This window comes from Athene noctua, chromosome 2 (genome assembly GCF_965140245.1).
Source record: "Athene noctua chromosome 2, bAthNoc1.hap1.1, whole genome shotgun sequence".
NCBI classification, from domain to species: domain Eukaryota; kingdom Metazoa; phylum Chordata; class Aves; order Strigiformes; family Strigidae; genus Athene; species Athene noctua.
Genome location: NC_134038.1, coordinates 163,013,792 through 163,039,536, shown reverse-complemented (window position 1 = coordinate 163,039,536; position 25,745 = coordinate 163,013,792). Strand labels below are relative to the sequence as shown.

At 37.7% G+C, this 25,745-nt stretch overlaps 1 protein-coding gene across 5 annotated transcripts in view; it reads left to right on the top strand.

Annotated features, from left to right (window-relative positions):
• The window catches only part of POU6F2 (POU class 6 homeobox 2), a 315,556-nt gene that overhangs the window by 129,405 nt on the left and 160,406 nt on the right, over positions 1-25,745 (top strand). For all 5 annotated transcript variants that reach the window (XR_012633242.1, XM_074900920.1, XM_074900922.1 and 2 more), the window contains exons 3-4: positions 2,180-2,271; positions 3,200-3,428. Coding sequence is in view for 4 of the 5 variants with exons in the window: in XM_074900920.1 (XP_074757021.1) it covers positions 2,180-2,271; positions 3,200-3,428 (321 nt within the window). In the remaining variant the exon portion in view is untranslated. The remainder of the gene's footprint in view (positions 1-2,179; positions 2,272-3,199; positions 3,429-25,745) is intronic.

Below are 25,745 nucleotides of genomic sequence, written 5' to 3'. Positions count from 1 at the left end.
TCTGAGAGCTCAAGCTATAGTAATTGCAATAAAATGTAATTCCAGTGAATATTTAACTCCAGGTTTTTGTTCTTCTCCCAAAGCTTTCATAGAACAATTTAATGATGTGACAGATTATCAGGAGCCTGTTTTGATATTAATTAGATTGTAAGCAAAGACAAAATTTTCAGCCCTTAAAATCACTTATAAACTTATAAGACTTGTGAGATTTGATCTTAATGGGGAGTTACATATTCATTGATATCGAGCCTTCGATTTAATATCACTTTATACATACAGCTGTGATGGGAAGATTAAAAAACCCTACAACAATATGTGAAAATTACCAAAGGTGAAATTATATTTAGTAAAATACCACTTTATTTAGTACAGGTGAAACTCACACCGTAGAAAACCTATCTTTGGTCTTAGGGATGGCAGCAGCAGTAGGACTGTAATGCATTTAAAAGAAAGAGTTTTCACTGAATCTCGCATATCTAGTTACATTTTTTTCTTTTCAAGTAACTTGGATGGGTAAATTGCACATAAAAAATTTAGTGACTGGGCCTCTTTCTTCATGTTATTAGGCAGTTGTTTGAGTCCTCAGCGATTATAGTAGGTCATCTTATTCTCATTATTAAACGACAGTGGTCATTAAAATGCCAAACATATTTTTGTAGAATTCACTCTATAAAATGTCTGCAAGTCTGTGTGTTTTTATTAGTTCCAAATCAGATATTTCAATAGACCGTTTGTAAGTATTCCCAAAGCGGTGTCCATTTCTGAATTTTTGAGACCACACAAAAATATTACAGATTAATCAGATTTTCAGATTTCTGCATAATAACTCTGCACATTTATTGTTTAATCCTATTCTGAAATGCTGTTATGATTGACACCTTGCTGTAGAGATAGAAGTCAATTGAATAATATGTAGCAGTCAATTTTATTTGTACCTTAATGTGCTGAAGTTTTTTTTTCTTTTCACATTTCCATTATTTATAAGTCTTTCCCCCTAGAGAATATATAGAAGAATTTGTTTTAAATGAGCTGATAATACCCTCTTTAAAATTTATAAGTATGACAGAATCGTATCCTTTTTCCTTACTGTGGCAGGGTACGCCAATACGCTGGTTCTGAATTATCTTGCACTTGTTAGTCGTAGGACAAACAGTGGAAAAGAGCATATTGTTAAGGTTTACTTAGAACGGGATTTCAACTGCTCATCAGAAAAAAATAACAGAACAGGAGCTATCATACCAACCAGGAAATCTGACGCCATTGCCAGCGTTTTCTTTTTAAGAGACCACAGTATTCTTGCAGCTACTTTTGATACTTGCTGTCATTCTTTCAGCTTCAAAGATAAATGTGGGCCTGATCGTGCCGTCAGCACCGAAAAACTTTGTGAATCAATGCAAGTCCTTCACCCAGAGGAAATGGAGGATTGGGATGTAGTTTTGAAAGCATCTTGGTACTTTCTTATAACTGATAGGATGTTTTTCTTTCTCTTTTCCCTTTTCAAATCTGTATTGCAGACTTCAGCAAAATCCAGTAGGACTGGACTGTGTTCTGTGCTTAGCAAGTCATTAGTGCCCAGCATATAGTTCGATTGTTGGATATTGATCATCTAAATAAATGCTGGAAATCCTTGGTTTCACAGAATTTTGCTCACCCCCCACATGCAATTTAGAAAACAAGCTGTCGTTTGGAAGCCTACTTGTTTTCAGTTTTCATAGTGCCTTTTTACTGTGCATAGTACAGCCTTTGCTGCTTCGGTAACTGACAAAAGAAAGTACTTTATTAAGATACAAAGTAGATGTGACTTGATTGTTTTTCAGATAATTTTTGCTTTCAGAAATTAGAATGGCTGATGCTCACCTAAGCGTAAAAAACGCAGTTCCCACACACGCGGAGTGCTCATGTACTGTATGTAAATTGGTGTATAATGCAACCCACATTAGCTGGGTTGATGATAGCTTCAGTTTCACTGCTGTCAGATTTTTGTAGCTCCTTGAATGAGTTGGCTGGTCTGAATGAGTGTTAGCATAATTTATGCAGCTGATAAGTGATTTGAGTGCTTGAGTTATTGATAAAGCACTTTAACATATCATTTTCAGCTTGATGTTATGTGACATCAGTAGAAGGTAATGTGCCAGTCCTCAGGCTTGATATTAAAGTCAATCTGCTCTTTGGATTTCAGAGGCCAGAGGAAACACAGTGCTGCCTGACACAAGCCCAGCAGACCAGCACCAACCCAGTCAGTCCCATCCTGCGTTCCCTGTTGGGCCTCAGGTCAGTATCTTTCTTTCTGACTAATCAAGACATGCAATTTGACAAAAAGTAAAAAACTGCGACTGATCAACTTTGATCTGTGTAATGCAGAAAATGTGATTCTGTTTGGCTGCAGAAAGGGAGCGTGTATGTATCATGTATATGTTTTTAAAGCTATTTGTTTGGAAAGATGAGCTTTTTGTATTTTTTTCTAAAATAAAACCTACTCAGTTTTGCATATTTAGGAGGTTAAATTATTTTCATTTCTTACAGAAGTTATTTTTTAAATACATGTCATAATTTAATATTAAAAAGCTTGTGCAATTTTAATGCAACCTTATTGGCTCTGACAGCTCTGCCTGTGTCACACAGCTCCTGCATTAGTAAAGGCATTTCATTATCTTTTATGCCAGGTATTTATTTTCTTTAGAGCAAAATGTAGGCATAATAGTATGTCACTGCATAATATTTTAAAAGATTTCCCATATCACTGCACAGTTTTATCCAAGTTCAGCCGTGCTCTAAGTAGATACCCCATGTTCTTCCACTTTGCAGGTCCATATAGTTTCTGGTAATTGTTACTGTGGTGTTTTCAGCTTTTACCAATCAGTATACAACTGAAAAAAACTGGGAAATGTAGGCATTTAGGTACTTGCAGGCTGATTCGAGTTAGGCCTTCTTGTGTTCATAATTACCTTCAGTGCGTAATGAATTTTCCAGTCTAGATTCAAATGGGATTGATACCATGCTACATGACTGTAATGCTTACAGCTTCAGCCTGACAAGTTTGTCAAAACTTTCTGTGTTGGTGAAAATGTGTGCTTTAAGATATTGGAAGCGGTGCGTGTCTATAACAGAACACAAAAGGATCCCAAGCCAGAAGACTCACAAGTGTGCAATACTGTGCCATGCACAGTAAAACAGGCTTGCTGTCTGTGTTTTGTTACAGCCATTACTGACAGCCCAACAGTTAGCCTCAGCAGTAGCGGGTGTGATGCCAGGAGGCACTCCAGCCCTGAACCAGCCGATCCTTATTCCTTTCAACATGGCTGGGCAGCTGGGGGGCCAACAAGGACTCGTCCTAACTCTACCTACAGCGAATCTCACCAACATCCAAGGGCTGGTAGCAGCAGCTGCAGCAGGAGGCATCATGACTTTGCCATTGCAAAATCTACAAGGTAAGTCATGTTTATAATTTTTCTAATCGGTTCTTTTGCCTATTTGTTTCACCTTATCTCTTTTTTAAACTGAATGATCTCTTTTTCCAATGAAATGTTGCTCTTGATGCATATTGAAAGTTAATACTTGGATTGTTTCTAAATACTTGAGAGATACTTAGGGAATATTTGCATTTTTATAAAAACAGATTGGAGGTTGCATCTTAGATTCTATGGGTCGGTGATGTAAAGCACTCGAATGATTCATTACACTTTTCTGTCATCAGTGATTAATATTCCATACTCAGTTCACTTCAAAATTTCAAATGGCAACATGAAGACAAGTATTAGGTTTCACCACTGCTGATTAGGATAGCTGAATGAATAGGGGGAGCTGAAACCACAGTATTGCATCAAAATCACTTTTAAAAAAAAAAAAAATATTATAAAACCAGAATTTTCTCAGCTGCCATCAGTGCCCCAGATATGCGTTCTTGTTCTTGCTGTAGAAGGTCTGCTTTATCAGTAAGGTTCTGCCATCCTCATCCAAGCTGTTGAGGGAGTTACATGACTCCAGAGTCACAAGCAAAAAGTTCATCTCTGTACGTATCCTCCCCATTGTCTGAGCAGTACCATGCTTGCAACAGTTCTACCCTAAGATATCTGCTGCATTCTCCCTGTGGTCTAAAATCAGACTGAAAAGCAGCTCTATGAGATACTGTATCTCTGTTCTTCCCTAGTATTCTGTGCTGTTCTGTGTCTAACACTGTTAGAAACAGGACTCAATCTAAACACATCTGATATAAAATACAGATGTATTTTTTTACTGCTCCTAATTATATTGATTGATTCACAGAAAGCAGTTGCTGCTGAACAGAACTCAACGAAGTATAGCAAGATAAGTATTAGCCAGTATGTTACAATTGAATTGTACAGCTTTAATGGAAAAGGATGGTAAGGGACTGTCTGATATGAGAGTGATAAAGGTGTGAGCAGGAAGTGTCAAAGCTTTAGCTTTTTCAATTTATTTATTTATCTGTTTATTTTTATTTCTTGCTGATGTAAATGGTAGGAAAAATGTTCCTCAGATGGAATATTATTTCTTTAGAATAAATGCTCTGCACTGTGCCTGAAGTACTGTTTAGTTATTAAACTCTGGTGACTACTGATTACCAGATGAATTGTTTGAAGCACCAAATCCTACAGGTTGTGAAACAGAAAAAAGGAAGAGACAGCTCATGTGTCAAACAAACTCCCTTACAAACTGCATGCATAGTACTCTCACCTGTTGGAGCAGCTACTTGCCTTTACCTTGTGCATGTTTTAAAGTTTAATGTCAACAGACCTCTCTTATCATAGTTGTAAATGGTTTTCACTTTAATGTTTAAAATAATGTCTCTCTCATACCATTAGGCTGCATCGAAGAACCTGTCATTCATAAATCATAGATGAAAAGGACACACTAATGCACAAATTTTGCTTGTTTAAAATTTGAGAGTGCATGTAAAGTAGGGAACTGGAGATTAAAAAAATAATGCGGGAACAGGAGCGGGAAAAAGCAGATATAACAAAGTGAAGGGGAAGTGGCTTTTTAGCGTAGGTGGATGATGAAATCTTAATGAAGAAACAGGCATTATAAAAATGTATCCTTCCACTCTGGAGTGCTCCAGGTTATAGTTGCTGGGTATGTAGTATTATAAATAAACATAAACTCATGCAGTTCTTACGTCATTTATTCACCCCATGTTGCAGAGCTGGAGGGTAGGGATTAAGCTGGGAAACCTTTGCTCTTTAGTTTATCCATGGGTGTCTAATTGCTAGCTAAAAGGTGTAACTCTGCTGCCAAACAAATTTTGCAAGCAATGACCTTACCAGATGAAAAGTTTTCCTCTATAATCTTTACTGGTAGATAGAAGCAGGGATCAAACAGGGACTTGCTGGAGCATCCGGTGCAGTTCCTTATCTATGGATGCCACCACACCTTCCATAAAGTAGCTGAAAGGAACAGGACCCACAGATTCACTTAGTTGCATTGCTGTTTGTCATCTTTACCCTTCCCTCCTGATCCTCTAAGCAAGTGCCACTGCCCTCATTATTTGGAATCGAAACTGTTATACAAGGAAATGAAGTAACTCGGTCAAGATAGCACTTAAGAGCCCTGAATCACAGTTGTAAGCTTCTGTTGCTTCCTGTAGAGCCCACTACCCAATGCGTGTGTGAGTGAAGGTAGGAGTCAGGTGACAGTGCTGCGTTTCTAGAGAACGTCTTTAGTTGTGTGATGTCATCAGTTCCGTTGAACCTGATTGACTTCTGGTCCCCGTTTTTTGTGATTATTTGAAAGGTAATCATAAAACGTGTTCTGTTTCGTAGCCAGCACTTTTATAGGTATACTTATAGAAGCCTGTACTTCAACACAGTTTCCATAATTCCTGCTCTTTGGGCAAAATCGAACAATATTCATCAGCTTTCATCTCTCTTAAACCTCACTGTGGGATAGTCTACCTAGATGAGTGGGGGACATGTTTTCATGCTGCTCTCTAACCTGTCTCGTTACTCCTGCTGTCACGTCTGCTGTCCCTGGATTTCCAGTGCAGTCAAGCACAGGTGTCCACAGCTTCTGTGAGCTGGATCTTCTCCTGTTGTCTTTTACTTCTTCTCTCATCAGTAAACTTCTAAACCTTTTAATCACAAACTACCTCAGAAGACAACACCCCAAAGAGTTTTTGAATAACGTATGAATTCAGAAATGTTCTGATCTAACAGAGTACTCGAATTCATACTAAACGTTGATCAAGGGAATAATCCCACTAAATCTTCTGTGATCCATATATATGTTTAACTGTTTTTCTTCTCAGGGGTTTTCAGACCTTAGGGTGATTGGATAAAACAATTAAAACTCTTGCTTGTGGAAAGAGAAAAGAGCATTCAGTGGCAGAAATCGTAGGAATCATAGAGGAGATATGTTAAGCATTTAAAATGAGAAAATGAATTTCTTTAAAAATTCAAGACATTGGTAAAATGGAGCGATTAATGATATGGAAGTTACTCTCACAGTACAACTTATTCGTTGAAATTACCTATACTTCATTTGTCAATTACCTATAAATGATATTTTTTTTTTCCCAAAATATATTTGTGTTAAATTGTTGAGTTGCTATATGGTCGTGATCACCCACTAAGTCAATAGGAATTTTGTTGCTGTAAGTGAAAAGAGGTTTAGCCTGTAAGCTTCCTTCAAAACTACTCTCCTTGATACATACTTGATTATTTTCTGTTCATTACACTATGTCATTTGCCGTACACACTGCTATACTCTATCTGATCCCTGAGCAAATAAATCAAATGCATATGAACAGAAGGAAGGAAGATGAATGTGTAAATTCTTGCTGTGAAGTTTACACAAAAATATGTTTTCCCTGGCTCCTATTAAGCAAATTTCATATGCACGAGGAATATGCAAAGAATACAAGTTACTGAGATGCCAGAGGGTTGGTGGCAGAAGAGAGCCATCTGCTTTAGAGTAAACAGAAATCCCTGAACATAACACAGATTCACCTGTGCAACTTTGGCTTTCCACCAACAGTTCTTTGAAAACAATAAAATCAACAACCATAACTTTTTACTGTAATCCACTAAAAGCACTGAAGAGTTTAAAAAAGCATCCAAGAAAGCTGTTGTCCCAAGAAATTTATACGCCTGTTTTCACCTCACCATTTCTTAGAATTACAGCTGGAACACAGCTGTGCTTTCCTACTTAGCAAAAATTTTGGAGGTGTCGCAATAGCAATGGTTGTGAGAAGGGAAGAAGTGAGGTAAGGACCCTACAAGACAATGTTGTGCCTGACTGTTGCTTTTAGTCCGTGGCTTCCTGGCCTGTTCTTATTGTCTTATGGCAGAAAACAATCTGCCAGCTTTCCTCTTGTTGTCAAACTCCTGTTCATCAATATTCAACTTTCTGTCATTGGGAAACTTTTCTGTGGGCTGAACAGTTTCAGCTGCTGCATCTCCTTTGCCAGGTCAGATTTCTCTAGGTTTTAGAGGGAGTGTGTTCTTTTTTTTCAGTTTTAGTTGTCCTTCTCAAGGGTCTCTCCAAGGGACTAGTAGTTGCTTAATCGCAGAGTATTTGGTAATGCCTGGGAGCTGATATTCATAAAAAGACATTCTCTACTTAAGCCCATCTGATTTTTGTGTCTCTTGTGTAATATGTCGCTGTGTAGCCCTGTTGATTTCATGTTGAAAGAAATGGGAAGGTGTTCCAGTGCTGAGGAGTTGGCTAAAGGCTGTCCTCTCCTTTTGTTCACTTTTCCATGACAGCCAAAGCAGTTTTAGCTAAAAAGTTGATGTATTTTAGCTATCCTTTTAGTGTAGTATACATGTTTGAAATAAGAAAAAACGAGCACAGTGTTGCCTACCAGTTCATTCGTACACCATGGGTAACAATTTGGGAGTCTCTTTGCAAAGGGTTGGCCCAAATACATTACAACACATAGACATGGCACAACAGTGTTTTAGATATCTCCATGGATACGGAGCTTGAATGACACTTGAACCTTGAGAGAAATCAACAAGTTGGAGATTCTGGCCTCATGGAACTGAAACTTTGTGTATTTTATTTCCACTACACGTTGTACTGTTCCTAAAGTGAATGTCAATAATTTATTTCCAAGTCAGAGTTTCTCAATCTTGAGTTCTGAAAGAAATGAGAACAAACTATCTCCCCAAATCATTAGTGAAAGGCTTCAGTGCTGAAAGGAAACCTTGCATGGCTGAAAATGTGAAATCATTAAATTACATTATTTAAACAGCAGCAGGTCGTATTTTAGCTGCAATACAGTGGAGGGGGAAATGTATTAAACATCTTGAGAGCTAGGAGATAGCCATTAAAATGCAGTGATATGGGTAACAGTAGACATAGATGATGGTAAAAAAAAATTAAAAGGCTTTTTCAGGTAGAGATCAGTCAAAATAAATGTTAGGTAAAGACAATGGTAATGAAAAGGAAAAAAAGTATTGTTTACGTTTATTACATCTTGTTTCATCGGAACGTAGATTTGTATCATTAATTGTGCAACAGATAAAGTAAACATGCTCTGTCTTCCTTCCTCCATGTACACATACCTTAAAAATCAGAAATCAGAGAGAGATGAAAAACAAAAAAGAGACAGAAAAGAAGTAAACTACAAGCCTCAATTGCTTACTGATCTAGAGTCCAAATTCCAGTTTTTTAGAACATTTTCCTCTTTTAACTAAAGTGATGCAGTCCCTATTCATTTGTATTCTCCTTCAAGTAACATGAAATAGCTTTCAGAGTCTACAGAAAGGCAGCGTTTCACTTATGTATTTTAATGAGCACCAATGTCAGTAATAATCAAAATGATGTTTCACTTAGAGGAATAGTTTATTCCCAGGTACTTATGCAGTGTACTAACATAACCAGAACAAGAATGACAAGAACCAAGAAAAGGAGCTGCACTCGCTAGCAATTTCTGTGAAGCCCTCAAACCAAATGTGTCTCTCCTATCGCTGCATAAATGCTGCACGTAACGCAGTCACTGTGAAGAGCTCACTGACACAAAGAAGGGGTTAGCCACCCCCTAAGACTAACCTCCCTACCTTAATATGGGGAAAGAAATAGGAGAAATTTGTTCATCCTTAGGCACGCTATGGCATGCACGGAGCCCCTGTGGATTAGCAGCCACTACATCAGGTTTCCTCAGGCTAACAGCTGTAACAACATCCAAACCATGCTGTAAGGGAACTGAAGGAACAGGCAGAGGTCCCTAAAGATGGGGTAGGTAGAAGGTTTTGTGTCTTCATCCCGTCTCCCAGTAAATGTACTCTCTGGAAGGCCTAACATTTGCTTTTGGGAGAAAGGGCAAAAACTGCTTTTCTGACCACAGTACAGAAAGAACCTTGCTGGGCTGTGGGTTGGTTGGCTGGTTGGCTGGTTGGTTGGTTGGTTGGTTGTTTTTTTCCCCAGGATACAAGGCTTCTCCTGTGGGAGTAGTGTGGCCCCATGTTAATTACTCAGCTTGTTCAGTGGCAAATTGCTGCCTTCACAGAGGGAATGAGAAAGGTTCAGGGCTTTATTAGTTACTAGTTGTTTATTGATCACTCCCAGTGTGTAAGCTATTTGTTGTTTGGATTTTCTGCCCCATAAGTTAAAGGCCTACCCTCAGAGGTGTTAAAATGCAGTAGTCTTAATGTTTGTGTCCTCTGTTGTCCCACTCAAAATAGGTCTCAGATGTGCCTATTTTTTCGCTACTGATGATTATGGAACAACATCAGTGAGGGGTAATGATGTGATGTAGATCAAATTAATTCTGAAATCAAAGTTTTCACACCTACTTAAACTTCGCAGGCCAAGTTTTGGCAGAGTCTGTTTCCAGACTTGTATGCCAAGAAGCAGATGGGAAAGACAGAAGTAGTCTGCACCTCCCCAAAGTTTCCACCACAAACCTGTTAGTTAACTACCCTCTAGCAGACATGACCACTAGGGTGGGAGTTGTGGTGTGACTGGTGTGCAAGACCTGGGCGTTTCTGGGAATGTCCCCCTTTATTCAGCCCTGACTCAGACCGATACTGCTCCTGGCAGGAATATTGTGTGTGCAGGATTATAAATGAAATTTCTGTCAACCAGAACATGGATGCATTTTAATGCTGCTTTTAAAGTATATCTTTGCACCTGTTTCCAGGAGCCTTTAATCTTCTTCTTGAATTTAGACCGTGACAATTTAAATTAATGTAGAGAAAACTCATTCCAATAATGTTAAGCACTTAACTTACTGTAATCTTACAAAAGCCAAGAAATTTCAAATGCAAGTGAAAATCCTGGTTAGTCTTTGTCACTCTGTTCCTCATCTCCACATTGTAGCATATATGCTGCATACACTGGTAGATCACATGCAAACAGACAGGTACATATATACGGTGTATGCATACATGACTCATGCTGATCCGAGTCTCTGCTGCAACGGAATAAGTTGTAGAAGGATTACCAGGATGGATTTGCAACCTTCACTCTTAATTTCCTTGCCTTAGTGGATTTAAGTCAGACATTTATAGTCTTTGTGGTTTAATTTCCTTTGTTTTTCCATGGTGTTTGTATTAATAAAATCCCTATGATTCATGTTTTTAAAACTCTCTGGATACAAACTTGTGTTCCTGATAGACCAGTGAGATTCTAATCAAGCACATATATATTTAAGGACTCATAAAAACAACAAAGTCTTTATTGACCAACTGGGTTTACGGGCATTTTTAATAGTGTGAATTTTGAATGCTTGGAACATACAAGTTAACTGCCTGAGAGCCAATTTTTTAAAATGAAATGTCTTTAAAGTCTATGTGGTTCTGTACCACAGAACCATACGCCTCCTCTTTTTATGAAGATATCTTTTTTTTTTTTTTTTTTAATTCTCATGGAAAGTTCTGAAGGTGCTTTGTGACTCTCTTATTAAAATCTTGAAGTTTATGCATCTTGAAACATTTTACAGCATCTTCTTTTTTTCCTTTTTTTTTGAGAAAAAAATGTGGTCTGCTGCTGAGATTGCTCTAAAATGGGAACAGGACCTGTCTGGTGACATCAGAAACAATGAAAGTGAAACTTGCTTCAGTTTTCTTGTCCCCAGACCTCTATTCAATTTTATGTCCTTTGGGTAGAAATCTGTACTCGTGGAGATCTTTGGGCCTTGGTCTCATTTTGCTGCTGATCCCTAAAGCTGCTTTTATTCCTTGGACATCTTGTCTTTACAAGCCTATTGCTCTGACAGATGTAGCAGAGACCACAGGCGTGAGACCTGTGTTTGGCTCTGTGCTCCACCCTAGATGTCCCATGTGATGGCAGACAATTCATGCATGGTTCCTGCAGCCCTTCCCACCTGTAAATGAAAGTGCAGTTAGTGCTATGCCTTCCTACAAAGTGGCTTAAATCACTACTGTTAGATGCCTTGAGCTCCTCAGACACAGCTAGACCTTTGCTAAATGTCCTAAATTCTTAAGTCTTGTTCTGGTTCATAGGCCTAGAATAGGCTAGGCTCTTTTAAAGTATCTGCAATAATAAGGTGAATTTTCATTATTTAGGACTTACAGTAACCTTTTTTGGCCCATAGAAGGACTGGAAGTTTCCACCAAGGTTAATAAGATCCAACACAATAAGAGTTCTTAGACTGTTGCCAGCTATAGGGGTTTTTTTGCTTATTTATTTTAACATGAGTATTACTTAAAAACTCAATCAGCTCTAGATTTGGCACATCTTACAGAATTTTCTTTCACTTAGTTGTGTTTTGTTACGATAAATTATGCGATGTCAAAAATAAATCTTTAGGATAATGACAAGTTTCTCATCTCACTTCCATGATTAATTCCATTCAAGTCAATGGCGATGCTTTGGGTTTATATAATCGAATCCTTGAATATCTTTCCTTTTCTGTTTCTCAGATCCTACTTCATTCTCTTGTTCCTTTCCTCATCCAGCACTGTTTCTGTCCATCCATTGTATTTCAGCTTGTTTCTTTAAAGTTAATCACAACCCAAATATTCCTGAATGTATTTTGTACTGTGTAGCTGATTTCCCATTACATCAGCAGTAATAAATGAAGAAGAGGTAAATGTCTGGAGATGATAAACCTGTTGTAATTTTCCCAGTGTATTGGGCTTCTGTATTTTAGAAGATGCAGGTGTAACAGGACATGAATCCTGTCTAAAAAGCAAGGAAATAATAGTAGTACATTTTCAGGAAATTCACTTATTGGCAACCTGAAAGTTGTTTCTTTTATTTTGTTTATTTTTAAAAGGATAAAACCTCTTAAGAACAAATTCTGTACATGTTCTCTGAAAACTGTAAGTCTAGCAATCTGAACAGAGCAATCACTTTCAGATTCTTTCTTTGAGATTTTAGCTTTTCCTTTCCCAAATCAACTCTTGTGAACTGTAAAGGAAGACCATCTTCCCCTCCCAACACTGTAGCGTCTTTAAAAAATATTCAGTCCCAGCTTTTTTTTCTTCCCCATTCATTTTATTGGTAACAAAATCAGTTCTTTAAATCTTTGTTTTGCTGTGCTTTAGCACGAGTGGTGGTTCAGAGTTATGTCTTATGAAATTACATTTATCTAATATGAGCATCTTGGCCTGTTACAACCAAAATTAAAAACATATACTATTTGTTTCATTTGTCAGAAGAATATCATTGGTTGTAAGTGTAAGACTTATCAAGTATATCTTTATGCATTTATGTTCCCATGAGTGCCATTATTTTAAAATTTCTTAGTGGTATTTATATATATTCAACGTTTGACATCAGATAATTTGAGTTTGCTATGTTTGTGAGATAACTCACAAGGGAGAAAGTTGTATTAAATAAATAATAGAGATAAATTTTATACTTCCATATATTTCAAAGCTAATGCAGCTAACTTGCAGTGGAATGGTAACATGAAGACACAGTGCTATAATATGATTGATTTGTTTTGACAGCAGCCAAATAATTGAGAGTGAAAGGTGTCAGCACAGATGAAATATTGTATAAGCCACATTCAGAAGGCAACCCCAGCAGCAATAGCAACTGGAGTTTTATTTCCTTTGATATCGCACTGTTACTCACTTCCAGTTTATTATAAAACCATGAAAGGTACGCAACTTTCCATATGATGGAGGCTTTTATGGAGGGGATAGAAACAGAAGTTTGTCAGGTACTTGAACAATGGATACTGACAATGGGATTTATGATGGATACAATATACAAGGGTAAATTATCTTAATCTTTCCCTCTGGTTTTCTCTCTTCTTTTAATCCCTTTTTACAGGCTACTGCTTATCTGGCATCTTACCTCTAGCTTGGAGGGTAAGTGACTCCCTCCAGAGCAACCATCAGTGTCAGTCTATGGATTGCCTGGCAGGGGATTGATGCAAAAGCAGTGCTGCTATTACCCTCCCCAGCAGTGAGACTTGTTTTTAGTTCACCTCTTCTGCACAGCAAACTATACCCATTCCGGCTAACTGAGACAGGGTAAGGCTTGCATATTTGCATCGTGGTATCCTGCTGCACTGCAAGGAATACAAAGAACTGTGGCATCTTTTGAACCTAGGAGAGTGTAAGTGTGCAAGTAACCTAGTACAGAAGGTAGCCAAATAGACCAGCTGAAAATAATGCCTGAAAGTAAAATGATTTAAAAATCATTATTGGCCTTCCTTAAAAGCAGGCCGAACAAGAGACTAGGGTGTGCCTGTAAAAACACAAGCTATAAAGCTTCCTTTGTCCAGAAGTCCCATTGACTTCAGTGGGAGCAAGACTCCAAGGTACAGATTGAATTGAAATGTATATGTCCTGCCATTCATTTCAGAAATGCGCCATTAAGAAGACACAAGTCGATGTGAATGACAAGGGTTCTCAGTAATGAGCTCTTGCTCATGCAAAACAAAACAAACTATGACAACCATCATGTTAACAAGATCAGGAACCCTTGTGGCTTTGTAATGTAACATCTAATCTATATCTATACCTATGCCTATACAAATATAATTATCTTACTTGCAGAAAAGTAAATAACAGAATGGGATGAGATTTCCAATACAGAGCAATTTATACACAGTCACATTCCAGTTGCATTCTCTTTGTCTCCTGATCGCATCATTTAATAAATGGCATGGTGGGTATTAGAAACTGGAGCTGAGAAACCTAAACTTAGCGGTATTAATAAGGGAAAAGTTTTCATCAAAGTGGTGTAGGAAGGCAGGAGGTAAGCCATTGGTCGTAAAATAAGTCTTACTGTACAGCAGACTGCATCTACAGAAGTATTTTCATTTAGAGTAGAGCAGACTTAATCCCTCTGTTTTCATCATTTGCCTCGTGTTAGTTTGATGTGTGCTGACCACATTTCTTTTGGAGGAACCTAAACTAGAAGCTCCACTCCACAGGCACATCAACTGCATTCCATAGCCGAGTGGCCCATGGACCCGAACAACAGTTGGCTCTTTGAATAGCTTCAAGACCCATACATTCAGTGCAAGAAACCAGAGTAAGTACAGTTCAGAGTAAAATCCCTGAACTGCAAGTAGAGAGAAAGAAGGGGACTCGGAACCAACTGCCTCCCTCTAGGTATCTTCTTACACTGCAGCAAATCACTTGATGTGGCCTTAAGCCTGTGTTAGTGCTTCAGGAAGAAGTAATTGGTGACTGGTGTACATGGAATGAAAACAAATTGTCATTGTTGATGATTCAGAGCAGTGTTATTACCTATAAGGTAGAGGCTTCTGTTGGAGCGCTGAGTGTCCAGGTTGCAGGGTTGTGCGGCTTTCGTGGTAAATAACTCTCTGCCATCAGCACCTGCAGAGTTAAATTTAACTTGGCAGCTCTGATTTTAGCCACCAGCAGCTGTAATGTTCTGTTTAGTAATTGTAGACAAAAAGCTGAAAATGGAATGCCTGAGTGTTGTGTGTCTATAAATATACTGATAGACATTGAAATGGGCATGTAGATCTAAATCTGAGGTTCTGATCTGTATTTGGTAGTGTTTGATTCACAGTGGAAACATAGGTTTCTCAAGCGTTGTGTTTTCTGTATGGACGTTAGTCTTCGCTTCAAGAAGTACTCAGAATTATGTGAAAATATGGGTGGTTGAAAAGACCTTCAGGAGAGTGTATGGTTTTCATGAGAAGTCTTTTTTTTCCTTTTTTTTTTCTAATGTGCCTTCAGATATTTCCTTCTTCATGTCCCAGCTTGTACCAATGAGCATGTGCATATACTTCTACTGCCCCTTTCAAGCTTCAGCTGCCTCTCTCATCCACGAGCTGCTATCCAGTAGACTGTGGAATAGAAACTCCTCCTGAGAAGAATTTCACAAAGTAGCGTAAAGAGGTAGAGGATCTAGTTAATGGAAAGATGCTCAAGTGTCTAGCATGCTTTCTGGCCACCGTATTTGGGATTCCTCCTTAGTTTCTCACCTCTTGATCATTAGAGGCATTTACTAATCCATTGCTGATGGAACAAAAAGCCATTAAAAGAAACAGTGGAAAAAATAAAAAGACAAGTGAGGTAAACCCCAAAAAGCACAGATTTCTGGTCCTTAGCTGGCTGGGTAAATGGAAAAAAAAGAAAAAAAGTAAGCTACCCACTCAACTGAACCAACTCACAGGCATTTCCCACATTGAGTATTTTCGTGGGCCTTTTACTGATTGGTTGGATAACCCAACAAACTACTTGTTTATTTAGTTAAAAATAGTTAACTTCAAAAGTCTTGTTAGAGGACCAGACAAGTTGTCTTTATAGTAATCCCTACTCCATAAAGATTCCAGTGACTATTAATAGACGTGTTTTTGGAGACTTCACAGTTGTGAATAGCTTCCTTCTTAGATGATGGATTTTCTCTAAATCAGGAAGCAAAGTAAACATTTTTCCCTACACCTCTTCATATCTGAAGCAATTCCACATCATTGTTACAAGTAAGTGGTCAGCTCTAAGTGGTGATTGTGATATGCCAGCACAAAGCCAAATCCGGAGGCCCTCAACTCTCAGTTTTAGTGAGGCAGATTCACATTAGAAGTGATGCTTGAGGCCCCGTTGACGTATGAAAGTTTGGGTTTTAAAAAACCCTGCTTGAAGACCCTCAAGGTTTGGCTGACTATAACCTGCAAATGGTTTGGCAAGACCCTATTTACAGAGACTGCTCAAGAGCCTTTCCCTTCCCCCATTTCAGTGGTCAGCACTGACATATTGCATTATGAGAAAGAGCCCCACTTAATGCAGAACTACTTTCAATTGTCATGAGCACTCAGCCTTATTTAAACTGACACCCTCTCCATCACCCCCAAGCTAGAATCCCAATGTCAGAGTGCTTCAAGAACTTGGGATTCAAAGCTGTGCTGTCTTGCTAAGAGCTGTGATGGAGTGGTGCAAAAGAGCACAGAAGTGAACTTCAGAGATGGAAGGACAATCCCAAAGGTGGAGTGAGACATGGTAAATTCAGATAGGCCAGGTAAGCAAAGGAGAAGAGAGAAAGGGGAAGGCTTGTATGTGGGTTCAGATCAGGAAAGACACTTGGAAGACCCACACTTCCCTCTTCCCTTTCACTTAATCAGTTAATAAGACTTCAGTGATCTGGGGTCATGCCATTAGAAAGGATTACAATTCCTTTGTGTTCCAAGAGAAAAATACAACCCTTCCTTTTCCCACCATACCATGTTGCTCTGTTGGAGTATTTGTCCTTCAGGGTTTGATGCTGAGGTTCCTAAGTGCCAAGAACATGTGAAAACAATCTGAGATTAAACAGCAGAAATTCCTGGTGTGAGGAAACATAGTCAACCTATAAAAGGAGTTAAATGACCACATGGTCACTCCTGTCTCTTAACAGATTCAGCAAATGCTTATGCATATGTCAGCTCAAGCTTTTAAGTGGTCCTGTTCAATATAAAAATTGGTCATTTTAATGATCCAGTGTTAACTAATGGGGAAACTAAGGCACGGAGTAGCGAAGTGACTGCCCCATGTTTCCCACAGGGCAATAGCAAAACCAGCCATAGAAACCATGTTTCCCAAATCCAGTCTGCCAAAGGTATGTTTACAGATTTTTAAGGGGAGAGCACGGGAGCACTATGTTTAAATTAACATAAGAAGAGAACATTTCAGACAATACTGTTTCAGGATATTTTCTAGGCATTCCCATAAAACATTTGTTACAGTTTTAAAGGCTGAATCCTGCTTGTCTCACCGGCATATCCCATTGGTTTTAGGGTGGCTGCTTCTGTAAGTAAAATTAGCAATACTGAGTCATGTATTTTAGCCCAAACAAAGGTTCTGGTAGAATATGAGAAAAAGAATGGTTCAAAGAAAGCACAGCCAATGGTTGAACTGTGAATGCTTTTCCTCCTTCTCTGTCTTCTTTCCCCTAGAGAGAAGTACATGATTGCAGTAGGGGGTTGGGATTAAGTAATCATGTCTACCTTCTGCAAATCTAAAGCGGTTTGTATTTTTGCCTGAATTTTTGGTTTAGGAACAAATGTCATGAAAGATTTTTAGTTCTACATACGGTTACATTTCAAAAATGTACCTGCTTTTTAGAGGTGGGGGGAGGAGAGAGAAGGGAGGAGTACCAACTACTTGGGTCTCATGCCAGACTTTAATGTAAAATTAATTCCTTTAAAAAGATTTTTAAAAAACCACAACATTTTTCTAATGTGCATTAAGAATGTTGGAGAGCTCACTGAAGCATATGCTTTGAGCTTTCAGGAGCAATCTGTAGTCAGGCATTTTAAATGAAAATTGATTTGTGATTTACATGGTCAGTGGAAAGAAAATTAACTTATGGAAGGTTGTAATGAAATATTAGACAAGTAAAAAAGTAGATGGTGATCTAGTGGAACTAAAAGTCCCATCTGGAAGAATTCTGTGACATTTTTACATTTATCTGTGTTCTGCATGAGTTGTAATGTTAGTGGTAATTTTATGGGACTGAACTGAAATGAAAAGGGTGTTATCACAGATTGCCGACAATATAGGATTGTGTTCAGTGGAGAGTCCTGTATCCTTTTCTCCATTTTCCTATAATATGACTCATTGCACTTTTTTTCAGCTACTGTTGTTGAATTCATTCAGCCTTTTACTTGAGGTTATTAAAGAAGAACATCAAATACTCACAAATACAATCTAGCAGCACATTTAAAAGCAACACTGCTGCTTCCACTTACTCCTGCATAGTTGAGGCACTGTCCAGGGGACCCTTTAAAATATCTGCTAAAATAGCATGTTACCACTCTGAAACACAGTTTATTAACACAGTTTAAAAAATACGTTCTCTTTTGATTTGTGACTCATCAGCACAGTAAGAGTAAAGAATTAAAGATTCTCCAGAATACATATATCTGTTCCTCTGACCCTTTTGAACTCTGATATTCAGGGTACGACATCCCTGATTGCTCTTACTGTCAGCTTCTTGGAGAATGAAGAAAGAGAAATATGTCAGAGTAACATGATGCCATACTCCCTGCACTCTTCTCCTGCTTTTGTACTAGAAAATCTTTCTCCTGTTTCAGTAATCCAGACTTTACTGGTATTGGAAAGAGAAACTCTTGTACTACCTTCTAACATAATCCTCCTTCTGTAGTATCCATGTATGACAACTTCTGATTTATCGCTGTTTACACACTTTGAAATGTGGGGCTCCGATTTGGCAAAAGATTAATATTCTTTGAAATCAGTAGGCTCTATTAAAGCATTTGGCGAAATTAGTCCCATCATGGATTTAAAACACCTCCAGTTTTCAAAATCTAGAGAAGAATCTTCCTATCAAAGGCTTGCTTCCTTCTATTATTAAATGAATTAGCAATAAGCCCTATCAAAGTCTTGTTTGTTGTGGACATCTTATCTCCCTGTTCACAGGAGAGGTGTGTTATATTTCTTAAGCAGGTGAAACTATATTTATGCTATTTCTTTTTCTCTGTTCCTTTAGGAAATATGTAGGTCTGATTTAAATACATGCCAAGCATTCTAGTTCCTTTGAACTGCACAGGATTTCAACATGGCTCAGCACCATGCAGGATTTGGACACTGCCGAGCAACCACAGACTAGCATTGTACCTCTTCTCAGTGTTATTTTTTTCTGATGAAAACTGGAGAATCAAGTTTGAAATTATAGCATGTGCATATCACCATTAGCTGAAATAGTCTTAAACATCAAATTGTACAACTAATATATGCAGTGTATTAGTTTGAAGAAGTGTGTTTTTTGAAGAAAACAGTTTGAAACTAGCCGTGTTATTTCTCTGGGAAATTAGTTTTGTAAGCATATTTGAAAGAGGAGAAATATCACAAATCTATCACAAACAGTATATATATGTTTTTCAATAGAATGATGTGGCTAATGATTGTAGGAGCAGCCTTTCTAATCACAGGATACTGTAAAGGTCAATATTAGGTATTGGCTTTCCGTCCTGTCCATCTGAAACAATATACCATAGTGAATGTAATCAGTAAATGGTGGCAAATGAACCTATTAGAAACATTAGCATTGCAGAAAGACAAGTTTTGAGAAAAGATGTTAACTGGATCCTGCAGCTGGTAATTGTCATCCTGGGAATAATTACACTAATTAATAGTTGCTAACCCCAGACCCTTGCGCCTGTGACTTTGAATGAGTTAATGATTGCTGCTCTGGAGAGTGTATTGCTGGTAGATTTTCAGTAAGTGTCAGCAGAGTAAAAAGGCCCCAGGGAAGAGACTTTGGCTCTGATGATCTTCAGGGTCCCCATTTTTACAAACCACAAGTACATCACTGAACGATCAGATAACGTCTCCACAGACCACAAAGCAGCTGAGGATTTTCTAATGAAGAGATCCATTTCATCATAAAGTTCCTGATTTGTAAAGTTAATATTAAGTCCATGTAACCTCAGACTCATAGCACTTGCAATCAGCAGATTTGGTTTTGAGGCTGTGCTTTAAATGAACCACAATCCTCACTTTTTTCTATTGTCTTTCATCCTGACCCTAGTTAAGTGGACTCTGTTTCTCCTGGAGTTAATTTTAAATGCTACCAAATCTTTATTGACATCATTTAATTTTTGTAGGCCTTTAAATACTGGGAAGGTTATTTTACATAGGAGAGTGGGTCTAATTCCTTGGACTATTATGTTCTCTTTTGCTGTCTCTCTTTCTTCACTCCCACCCCACAATAAATAAGTATATGAATCCTGTAATATCCATAAATTCAGGGCTAGAATCTGGCTGTCTTCTAAGGGTGAATATCAGGGATAATCGTGTATCATTAATATCAATAGTTGACTGGTGGCAACCGAAGAATTCCAGTAAAATCAAGATTCTATTCATCAAGCACAAAGGAAAATGTAAGGAAAAACTGTATTTCTCTTGGTCTTGCAGTCTGTGAAGGAAAAGGATTATTAATATACTTTGGAATATTAGTTTATTAACCTTTGATCAGATGGAATGATAAAAGATTTGAATGCTGCCCCATGCTGGAGCCTTTTTTGTCTAAACAAACAAACAAGGTAATATTGTAATATCATAAATCCAGGTTACTTACACTACTGTGCTACTAGTTGATGATTCCTCGTATTGTCTTCAGGGAGTTAGAAAAGATTGTAGAGCTAGATCTTCTCTTAAAGGCATTTGCTGCTTCTGATGGTTTTCCATGGCACTCCAAATGGACAAGAGAGATCCTTAAGGCCTATGTGAGTTGTCTTGGTCTAAAGCTGTAAAGCTGCTAGTTGATGGAGGTCCTAGCCATCTTTAGTTAGATAGAAAAGAAGAACTGCTTATAGAAAAATCTATGGAAGTTTGAAAGAATTGGAAAAATCAGTGCTTAAATATTGCTTTAAATGTAGAACCTGGAGTATAAACCTAGTATTTGTACAGCACTTAGAAGCAAGAATAAACATGGCACTTGTATGAGCAGTTCATTTGTTTTCTACAGCCTGCAATAGAGAATTGATTTTGTAAACTTTTTCTTTGTTTCAGCACTTATTTCATAGGCTTGTTTTATTTTTATTTGCCTTGTTTTGTTTACTAATTGTGCCCATGAAGGCAAGTGTACATAGTGCAGTTAGTTCACATAGTAAGATAACAATGCTGAAGTTCTTAAGGTAGAAAGCAGAATGAATTTTAGAAGCCACATAAGTACTGAATGGTTCCCTTAGAGACTACAGTGTCATGTAGACTAAGAGGAAGATGTCCCCAGGCTTCTGAAACCAGATACAAAGGTTAATCATTGCTATCTCCCTTAATTAAGATCCTGTGATTCCCCACTTGAAAATTTATGGAATAGTGTGTTTCATAATGGTAAGTATATTGTTTGTATCAGAAGGAACAAACTATTATAAAGGTATTGAAGTAGCAGAGCAGGAAGGTACAAAACTGTTCAAGAAACATATTCCTTTGCCAACTAAAATCATTAGTTCTTACAGTCCTTCCAAAAGATTTTATCTCTGACAATATGTTAAAAAGTTGTAAATATTTTAAGTAGTTCATGTTGCATTATGCCATGGCAGTAGTGATGAAGCTCAATTATTTTTATCTTCATTCACACCCCTGAAAAGGGTGGCAAATAAAAAGATGATATCAGGGTTAATGTGGGTCTGTTTATCATCTGTAAAACAAGAAGAAAATGAGCAAGATCTGTGTTTTGCTGTATTTATACAGAACATTTCAAGGATGCTAATGTCAATTTGATAAGTTAAACAAAAGAATACCAAAATCTTATGGAACAAAAAAACCCAATCCTGAGTAACAGAAGACTTTGGGAGAAAGAACAGAAACTGGGTGGAAGATTGTGTTCCTGGAAGTTGCAACCCATCCAGCAAGGCAGGATGAAACAAATGGCACTGAAAATATGCCACTTGTCCAAAAAGGTGGATATGATATACAGCAAGAGAGGAATAAAGAAACAATTTTGTGAATGAATAAGAGGGCTTGGCTCTTGGAACTACAGAGCAGTGTCAGAGTGTTTGAACTCAGACAGTGGCACAGGAGATACCGACACTCTGAAAATGGTGACAGAGCCCATGGGGTCTCCTCACATCAGTGCTGAGAGTGAGCCAGCCCCCAGAAGACGTCATTGCTCAGTGACAGAGTTAACCAGACAGTGCATAAACCCTCAACATTTGACATCAACCAAGCAGATTGGGCCTTCTGTTCTAGACATAGCAAAGATTATGAGACAAATTGGAGGCTTGTAGCAAGTGGTCTCATTTTTCTCCAAGTTGCAAAATTAATTAATTTCACTTAGAGAGTTAGTTCTTAGACTGCTCTCGCTGAAACTGGTAATTTGGAGCTATATTTCCAGAGGACTATGATTAGACAGGGTCTAGCCTCATGTTCTAGAAAGAGCGTGTACTTTATTGAATTCTGTCCATTTAAACCCTGAAGAGGTCTCATTGCCTATTGTTTGTTTTTAGACTTTAATACACTGTGCTTCAAAAGACAGCAGTCTGCCTAAGCAGGAAAAGTTTGGTTCTGAGTTAGTATTATAAGGATAAAAGGTTAGAGAAAATCACAAAAATGAAAATTAAATGTGGATTTGAGATGGACAGAGAAACAGTAAATCCAAATAGACAGCGAGGCACAAAAATGTTAAGCATAAAGCCAAAGAACGTAAATCAGGAAAGCCTGGAATTAAACAAAAACGTGAAGAGTCCTGGCCCCATTTGAAGGAATAGCAGAACTTCCTTTGATTTCAGTCAGGTCAAAACTTTGCCATTGTGGGGGGAGAACAGAAAGCCTAAACACATGGGGTGAAAAACGAAGCACTTGGGAGAGCCAGCCTGAGCATGGGAGACAGATTCTCTCTGAAGACATGGTGCATCAGAGAGTATCCAGTCAAAATGGCTAAATCACATCAGCACTGCCATTAGGAAAGGCCACATAGCTTAGAGGGTGAACAGGGCAAGTCTGTGTCAGGAAGAGGGGTGACTTCTTGTTCCTTAAAGAATTATTACTTGGTTGCGCATGTCTCTTTGTGACTCATGGTCACTAACATCTTTGGAATAGGATGGCAAATAATTCAGCCCATGGAAACAAGATGTCTATCACGACATATGTTGGCAGGGAATAGAACATTTATGAAACAAATATTTGAGTGTGACTGTAAACATATTTTACTTCTGTTTTGAGTGGGATGTGGGAGAAGTGTTGCTAGTTGGAAGGGAGGTGGAGAAAGATAAGAGAAGGAGATTTCTCTGGTTAAAAAAAAAAAAAAAAAGCAATACAAAGACATTGTGGCACAGAGTATGTTCTGCTGGTTTTAAAATTACTGTGCAAAGTAAAAATAAATAAGCCAAATCTCTCCAGAGGTGTATTTTGTCCAGTAAAGATGTAAGAAAAGAGCAGGATTTTCTACTCAGTTTACAAAATTGTTCAAGCATTTAAACAGAGCCACTACCATAGACACAAGCAAACGTGATCATGCTAGATTTCTTGCAGCGTAGCAATTGAATTTCAGAAAGTTTCAGAAGCTTCTTTCAGATAGATTTCCAGAATTTGACCAGCTTTTCCAGTGCTCATCTTTCTTCAGTGAGGCTATAAAGCTGGTATCCGTAAAACCAGACATTCTCAGTGTATTTTTAGCCATGTTTCCACCTATGACCAAAATGCCAACAAGTTTCTCCTTGGTACTTGGTGTACCTCTTTGCAAAAAAAACCCAGGAGTATTTATAGTGTGTTAGGATTTCATGGTTATATGTCAGAAATTTTTATTATGAAATGTTTTTGTAAACAAACTAAATTCCATGGGGAAATATACAGATAACATTCTCTCTTTTTTTTCTCTTTTTATTATTATATTTAATTAGTCTCTCCACAGAGTGTTGAAACTTATGATAAACATTTCCTGAAGCAGATTTTCAACCTGTAACTCTGAGTAAGAAATATGCATTTAAAGTTGTTGCTTTATATTTTGACTCTGAGGGGGGATTTAAAAAAATATTCTTGCTAGATGCTTTACAGTTTCTTTTCTCCAAAAAAATTGTAGGATATCTAATGAGGGAAGTTTATCCTAGAATTAAAACCGAGCTAAATTTGTGTGTATGTGTTTATTACTTTCGAAACGATATGACTTTAAACAGTTAAAGCACCAGGCTCAGCCAATATGGAAATAGAGCTGAATTTGAAATTTACTATATGCTGTTTCTGCTTTTCATTTTTTACCATTTCACACCTTGTCCGCATCTTGAGCAAGCTTGTAAGTTTCCAACGCATACATTTCTTGTGATGATATATTGTCCTGGTGGAAAATTTCATTTACTGGCTGTGCCCTTTGCTGAACCTGTTGCTAGTCAGGGAACATGATAAGCGTATAAGTAGCATGCTACTTCATTTATCATACATCGTTTTAGACACTCAAATATCTCATATACAATTCTGCATTCTGCACCAAGGGAAACTACTAAACTTGCAGGAAAAAAATCTACAAATAAATTGTCAGTTCATAATATATAAATGTATCATCCTAATAAAAATTAATCATAGTTTATACTAAAACTGTAAAGTGCCCTTTATTTTTTTTATGGCCTCAGTAACCACATGCTATCAAACACTAATAGAAAATATCTGGCTTTTGTGATTTGGTGTATAGCAGCATTGAAAGATATAAAAATACTGTCTATTTTTAATAATTGAATTACATTGCAAATAAATCACAGGCTTGAAATATCCAGCAGTGCTGCTAAGAACGTTCTGCCATCCTAGTATTTCTCGCTGGTTTAAACATTCACCATACCTTGTATAAAACAAAATTATATTCAGAAAAGCAACCAGAACAGCAATGCCAACAAAATCCCTTAATGTATAAGGAGTTTAGAATTCACCAGAAAGAAAACAATCGCAAGAAATTTAAGGTCAAATAAAACCAAGTCTATCTGATGTACTAGCTGTTCCTAGCAGAGCAGGTCAGGCCTCCCTAATTTCAGTAACTTGTCATCTATTGATTTCAAAGCTTCTTCAGACCATCATTACAGTATTTGACTACAAGCTGCTTTTTATGTCCAACATAAAATAATCTGCATCTTGTCAAGATGTTGCATTTGAAATGTTGAATGCAAAGCTCTGATTTATGTTAAACAGTGCTTACACTAATTACAACCTTTCACTAAGATATTGACTATGAAAAAGTATATCTTACATTTATATGGCACCTTTCATGCTGCATCCTTTAAAAACTGTACATAAAAGAGTCACTTCAACTACCTCTCATATATATCCATTTCTAGGGAGGAGTAGAAGCCTTTAATGGGTCATGGTGACATTGCATTCTAGCTTTGAACTAGAAATGAAGAAGGATTTGTTAAACAGAGTTTAATTATCTGAGCTGTAATTTGACTAGGTTGTGATAACGTAGCTGATAGATATGTCGGGGGAGAATAGAGGAGGGAGGGAGAGAAGAGGAATAAAAAAACAAAACTAGCCCAGATGTCATGCATCTCATCGGGGAGGGGGAAAGAACCTGCATACAGGGTTTTTTTGTACTTTTTGAAAACGCGCCAGGTAAGGTGATAGAATAGAACCTCCAAAACAGGTTTCCCATAGCTGAAGGTTTTGCACGCCATCAGAAGGGTTAGTCCCCATGAGAACTAACCATGCTTGGCCAGTGAAATACAAAATGTTGATATGTAAGTGATCTGAATATGAAAACTACTGTTGAGTTGCAGTCAGAATTCACCTAGGTGAAGAGAATGGAAAGACCTGAAGCCAAGTAACTTCCTCACGTAATCACCACATATCATAAACAATGGATGGGAAAGGAAGGATGTAGAATTGGGCCCGTACAAAATGCTGTATCTAGTCTAAAACTTCATGTCAAGGAGGTTTGTACCATCATTCACTTCTATATCTTTTCATAGG